The sequence below is a fragment of the Penaeus vannamei genome, chromosome 42 (genome assembly GCF_042767895.1).
Source record: "Penaeus vannamei isolate JL-2024 chromosome 42, ASM4276789v1, whole genome shotgun sequence".
NCBI lineage: Eukaryota > Metazoa > Arthropoda > Malacostraca > Decapoda > Penaeidae > Penaeus > Penaeus vannamei.
Genome location: NC_091590.1, coordinates 9,059,820 through 9,067,319, shown reverse-complemented (window position 1 = coordinate 9,067,319; position 7,500 = coordinate 9,059,820). Strand labels below are relative to the sequence as shown.

The following is a 7,500-nucleotide window of genomic DNA, read 5'->3' as shown; positions in this document are numbered from 1 at the left end:
TACATTTTTATGTATTAATATATGATTACTAAATAAGCGTAGATCAACGATGTAAACAAACGACGGACCTATTTTTTCCTCAGACACTTCTGAAATTGTCTCAAATTTAGTCTCAGAATTGACTGAGAACTTTCGTGGATATGGGCCCTGGATTTTGGTCTTGGAACTCTAAACCCAGGGCCTTCTCTTCATTGTTAAATACATCTATAGCTACCACCAAAGCTTTCAGAGACTTAGATTAAATAGTATCATCAGCAAAGACAATGTTTGTAACCTTAATGTTGGCCAGAGTTGTTCCACAATTGTTTTGGACAGTATCTCTGCCCAGTCCATGCAAGTGTTGGTCCAAGAACACAGCCTTGCCTCACTCCTGAACTAACAGAAAAGATGCTCGTCAGGTCCCCACCACAATTTACAGCCCTCGTAATACCAGTATAAAGGTTTGTTATTAATTCTATAATCTTGTTGGGTTCCTCTTAATCTTAAGAACGCCCAGAATGATTCCCCGATTGCTCAGTAGATGGTCTCTGATACATCTGTGTGAGTAAAAACCTTGCCTGGTGTACTGAGCAGTGTAATGCCACAGTAATTCCTGTAGTCCCATCGATCTCCTTTCCCCTTCCAGAGAGGGATGGCCATATCCCTGAACAGGTCAGGGGAAATGGTACCTATCGGCCAGATAGCTGCCAGGACAGCATGCAAATTCCATGCCATATGTCCGCCACCAGCCTGAAGCAGTTCAGTGTAATATCATAGTTACCCACTGCTCAAAATACTCCACTGAGCAGTTGCTTGTGAGGAGGGCTTGGAGTTCAGTTTTCTCAGGACTTGGTAGGCAGGACGAGGGTCATTTACTAAGAAATGGCCTTCGACCTCCTTTGCATGACTCCTGATAAACGGTTCTTGTCCCTTTTTAGCAGTGACCTAGTCCATTGCACTAGGGAATGATGCAAGTCATGATCTCCTATCTGATAATCCATGCGCTGAGCATCTGTGGCTTCCAATGTCTCCTGTGAAATGAAATTTTGTCTTGCCTATGGGCGTTCACCAATCGATTCTTGGGATACATCTAGTGTTTCACACTTGAGGGTGTCCCACGGAGATACAGGGTCAGTTAGGTTGCCGAATACTGCAAAACGACTAAAGATAGCCTCAGCAAACATCTAGGTATACTGCCACTCCCTCAACCTGTCCACATGAAGGTCCCTAGGGTGATCATTGGACCGCGCGACGGTGAGTTTTAAAATGGATCCAGAGGGTTGCTACAACTAATCTATGATCAATATCACAGAACTCGACACTGATATACCCTGCAGTTTTGGGGGATCCTCCGAGTGTTATCGAGGATGTAATCGATCTCCTTGGCCATATATGCTATATTGCTTTACCATGCTCAACGATAAGGGTCAGAGCACCGGTACTAGGAACTTTAGTTTCTAGGACCCTGTCGGTCCTCGTAGCTCCCGAGATATGAGGACCGACAGACATCTCATAGCCAGCTCAGTCACATTGAAGTCACCCAGAACAATATGAACATCTCGTCGAAGACATCTGTCCATCATAGATGCAAGTTTTGCTTAAAAAGTCTCCTTCACATCAAGTTTACAGGTTCCGTCTCAATACCATTATACGCTCATCGACCAGAGTCGCCCCATATAGCGAGGATTGGCTGGCTGTTGGCCCCATCCTCCTCCTTTGGGTGTCCCATAGGCTTTGCCCAACAAACCACATGCCAGGCTGTTGGCCAGTGGGACGTGGACGGGACATGTAACCCCTGCTCCTCGTCCAAGTCCCAGTGATTGCCAGCCAAGCCGGGTGGGAGAGACATTTACCCTCCCCCAGCAAGATCAACGTTTCATTGCCAACTGGGTTATCTTGGAGAGGCAGACTGGCAAGGCCTGCTTCCCCACAGCTTCCCATTAATATATATATATATATATATATATATATATATATATATATATATATATATATATATATATATATATATTGTGTGTGTGTGTGTGTGTGTGTGTATGTATGTATGTATATGTGTGTGTGTGTGTGTGTGCATATGTGTATGTATATTATACTTACAAATATATCTGTGTGCATATTCACGTACCTATGTATATATGTGTGTGTGTGTATATATATATATATATATATATATATATATATATATATATATATATATATATATATACACACACATATAAGTATACACAGACACTAGCGCGCACGCACATATATATTTGTGTGCATATGTGTATATATATATATATATATATATATATATATATATATATATATATATATATAGTTATATATATAGTTATATGTACAAAGAATGAAAAGATGAAAGGAGGAAGAAAAGGAGGAAACAGGAAGAAACGAGAAGAAGGAAGAGAAGGAGAAGAAAAAATATAAGGAAGAAGATAGAGAAAAAAAATGAAGAAGGAGGTAAAGATGAAAGTGGAAGGAGGGCGACTGGAGGAAAAGGAAGGAAAAGTGAAGCGGAAAAAGAAATTTAAAAAAGATAGGATAAGAAGAGAAGGGAAACGTGGAGGAAGACTTACAGGATAAAAGAGAAAGCAGATGATGGAAGAGGAAAAAAAGGTAAAGAATAGAAAGAAATGAGTAAAAAGAACAAGGAGATGCGGATATATGTAAAAATGAGAAAAAAAATATGATGAGTATGAGGCACGCACACGCATTCAAGACAATACACGATTGTGTAATGTACTTTGTTACCCTAATGTCACATTTTCATATTTCCATCTACTTCGTTTGTTTTTTTCTTCCAGTTCCTCTTTTTCCCATTGGTTAATGACTCTTCCTTAACACGATACCAAAAGAAAAGTGGATGACCTGGCCTCTCGACAGGCGGAGAGCTAGATAATTTAAGGGAAAGAGTATAATAAGGTTAGAAAAAAATAGCAACTCCATGTTTGACATAAATTTGGGCTTGGTGTGGTGTATTGCTTTTAGCAGGTCCCGCAAGAAGTGGAAAAGCTCAGGTAGTAGTTGGTCTCATTACTGATTTACAGTAATGAGACAGTTTGGTTCTAAAATCAAAACCGAAAAAAAATACTAACCTATACATTAGGACATGCTGCTTTTTTCTGAACCTTTGATTCATATTTAATGCGTTCTTACATTCATATAAATGAGTATGTGTGTGTCCCTTTGTCTAAAAGCTCTTAATAATCCATAGATTGACAAAAAAAGAAGAAAAAAAAGATAATGAATTACATGACTCTTATTAAAAGGTAGAAATACTTTACACATTAATGTTTTGCAAAATTGATATGCTATTCGTTCCTGGACAACACGATACTGTTACGGCCTTATGCTTCACAGAAATGAAGGTTAGGTATAGCAGGTACAAGTATATTATTTTTGCACCGTACACGTACATCCTCACTAATGGCTCATTGTTTTCCTGTGCAATGAAAAATTGACATAATCAGATGAAAAAGACAGCGGCCCTTTCACATAAAGTATTACTACGGTTATGCATACTATACCCTGGGTGATGTCGGATGGCCAATTCTTGTCTGCCTGACAATGACCCCAACTAGATGCCAGTACTGACAGCATAGTCGGCTGAAAGAGGCTGGCCGGGCGCTAACCTGAGACTCCATTGCCTTTATTTGTATTCAAAATCATAGACCTCTTTTATATGAATCATTGCATGTACTTATGTATGCATTGCATATGCACAGTAGAGCTAGTTTAATGTTTTTCAATTCTAGGAATGTGAATCTTAACATTTTATGGATTATTGATACTTATACTCCGCTTGAAAATAAACTAATGGTGCTTAACAGGACATGAAGGCTAATAGTAAACAAAATCATAAATACCTGAGGTAAATAAACTAAGCAGAACGCTTATGTAACGGATCTTTTATCACAGATATGTAGTATTTGCTTATATAAGTGTATATTTGTGATACGATTTCATATAACGACTCAATTGCAAGCAGTAAATTCATGTTCTTATTACTTAGAATTGAAGGAGAGTAGTGAAAATTAAACTAGATGTTACTAATTGGGAAATTATTATTGGTTAAATATTTGAATTCTGGCTTTAAAATACCACTAGTATTCAACAAATATTGACATCATCGGCATTACAATTTAAGTTTGTTGATATTAATATCGCCTTGTATACACAGATGTTGACATACAGGAATGCATTATATAAACACTAATTCAATATGCATTCGTATTAGGACACTGGATGTAATACTTTTTTTTGGGGGGGGCGGGGGTTAAGGTATTGCAACTGCAGTTGAGGAATTATGTTGTAATAATACTAAGGTGATATTCCGTGAAGTTTATCTTTAGGAATTAAGTCTTTCTGTCTCTTATCATATATCTGTTGTAATATGTGTTTGTGTTGTAATAATTTTGCATATCTACAAAACTGAATTTATACTGCTGAATAACAGTATCATAACGAACCTCAGATTGATGTTAAATACGCAATTTTTGTTGGTTAACGTATGTTGTGTGCACACATTTTACTTTCGCAGTGTGATAAAACAGGCATATTGATCTATTATTTACTCTGTGTCCAAACAAAATGGTGATGATATGTAAATGTGATTTGACACATGATCTACTTGTTTGTTTAGAAAATTATTTACTGCCCGATAAATGCTGCCTAAAAAGATTCTCAGAAATATTCGATTTGTATATTTGAGTATGTACATGCGAACGTGAGTGTGTGTGTGTGTGTGTGTGTGTGTGTGTGTGTGTGTGTGTGTGTGTGTGTGTGTGTGTGTGTGTGTGTGTGTGTGTGTGTATGTGTATGTGTATGTGTATGTGTATGTGTATGTGTGTGTGTGTGTGTGTGTGTGTGTGTGTGTGTGTGTGTGTGTGTGTCTGTGCGTGCGTATATCTGTGTGTATTTATGTATATATGTGCGTGCATGTGCTTATATGTACAGACACACGCACAAGATAGACAGAGAGAGAGAGAGAGAGTAACCCAGAAACAAAGATACAGATCAACAGACATACATACCAGTCCCAACATTTGCAGAACGGAGCGCCTGGAATCTTAAAACCCTCAGCCAACTAACGAGATTCCCGGGAACTTACACGTCAGTCGCTGCGGGAACGAGACCGGACCTCGCGCTGAACGGCACGAAGCCTCCCTCCTCCGCACGAGCCTCGCACTGCCAGGGGCTGAGGGTGCTGCAGCTCGGGACACAAACGGATCTTCAGTGGTTCAAAGAGGTAAGTACGTGTGCGTTTGTTTTATTCCTTGTATTTCTATTGCTTTTGTTATTATTGTTGGTGTCGCCGTTTTTATTATTATTATTGTTGTTGTTATCTTCAGCATCATTATTGTTGTTGTTATCATCAGCATCATTATTGTTGTTGTTATCATCAGCATCATTATTGTTGTTGTTATCATCAGCATCATTATTGTTGTTGTTATCATCAGCATCATTATTGTTGTTGTTATCATCAGCATCATTATTGTTGTTATCATCAGCATCATTATTGCTGTTGTTATCATCAGCATCATTATTGTTGTTGTTATCATCATCATTATTGTTGTTGTTATCAGCAGCATCATTATTGTTGTTGTTATCAGCAGCATCATTATTGTTATTACTATTATCATTATTATTATCATTATTATTATTGTTGTTATTGATATTATTATTACTCTTATTATTATTATCATAATTATTATTTTTACAATTATTTTTATTACTATTATTATCATCATTATTATCATCATCATTATCATTATTATTGTTATCGTTACTATTACAATCAACCATTACCACTACCACTACCATTACCACTTACAGATATTAATATTTGAATTTCCGTAAGCAAATCTTTGTCATATATTACCCTTTTTATCTAAAATATTTGTTACTATAAAAAAGTAAAAAAATAGTAATGACGGAAATACTATAATAATCATAAATCTTGAAAGTATTTATAGATATAAAGAATTCTTTTTCACTTATAAAGGAGAAATTTAAAAACCTTTCATGGAAAAGCTGTATCTCACTGCTTTTCTTTCAGATATTTACGGGTTCACAGACGCGTGAGAGATGGCTGTTGATCTCAAGAAATACCTTTCCACAGGGACTCAAGTCTGTTCATCTGCCACTTGATAATAAGGTGATATCTATTTATCTATATATATATATATATATATATATATATATATATATATATATATATATATATATATATATACATATATATATATATATATACATATATATATATATATATATATATATATATATATATATATATATATATATATATATATATATATATATATATATGCATGTGTGTAAGTGTACATATATATAAATATATATATATATATATATATATATATATATATATATATATATATATACATATATATATATATACATACATATATATATATATATATATATATATATATATATATATATATATATATATGTATATATATATATGTATATATATATATATATATGTATATGTATATGTATATATATATATATATATATATATATATATATATATATATATATATATATATATATATATGTATTTATATACATAGGTATATATATATATATATATATATATATATATATATATATATATATATATATATATATACATATATATATATATATATATATATATATATATATATATATATATATATATATATATATATATATATGTATATGTATATGTATACTAAAGTAATCTAGGTATCAATGTTATTGTTTCACACGCAATATGTATAATCTTAGCCATGTTTTTATTATCTATTACTTTATTCATTTACCTTCAAGATGGAGAAAACTAATCGCAGGAAACCTTTATCTTCTTGTATTTCAGCTTTTTCATTTTCTTTCTTCCATTCTATTAATATCTTCCTAATCTTTCATTTTTCCGACCCTCTCGTCTTCTCCCTCACCTTCTTCTCTCCCATGCCTTTTATTTACCTTTCTTCATATATAAGTAATCAGAGAACTCCGTCGACAGATCACTCTCGCAGTCTTAAATACCGAGACACAATCCGTTACATTATGGGAAGCTTATCAAATCAACGAGAAACTGGAACAACGCGTCACGCTCGTAGGGGGCTGGACCTGTTCCTCTTACAATAAAAAGGCGACTCATAACGACTCACGACTCACCGACGAAGGGGAATCCACGGGGCCTTTAGATGAGTCACCAGAGAGGGGGAGAAATCATCCTCATCCTATCTCAAGAATCGCCGGAGGAAGCGTCACCAGGTCTTCAGATGAGTCACCAGGGGCTTACTCATCTCGCGCGAATCATGGTGATGGGTTATCAGACGCGTACTCATCTCGCGAGGAACTAGGTCTTATCCCTGAAGGCGTCCGAGTGGAAGTGAAGGCGACGGCTTTCGGTATCTTAGAAGCCCCTGTGGACGACCCTGTAGTCAGGCGGAGGAATTTAACCGGACTTCATCTCACCTGCACGACGATTATGGTGAGTGC

The 7,500-nt window shown here is 35.5% G+C and overlaps 1 protein-coding gene across 1 annotated transcript in view; it reads left to right on the top strand.

Moving 5' to 3' along the window:
- Nucleotides 1–4,694: 4,694 nt before the first annotated feature.
- LOC113804479 (glutamate receptor ionotropic, kainate 2-like) overlaps nucleotides 4,695–7,500 on the top strand; it is a 6,913-nt gene continuing 4,107 nt past the window's right edge. Inside the window, exons 1-4 of the mRNA XM_070118643.1 lie at nucleotides 4,695–4,708; nucleotides 5,065–5,230; nucleotides 6,041–6,139; nucleotides 7,019–7,492. Coding sequence (XP_069974744.1) covers nucleotides 4,695–4,708; nucleotides 5,065–5,230; nucleotides 6,041–6,139; nucleotides 7,019–7,492 — 753 coding nt within the window. The remainder of the gene's footprint in view (nucleotides 4,709–5,064; nucleotides 5,231–6,040; nucleotides 6,140–7,018; nucleotides 7,493–7,500) is intronic.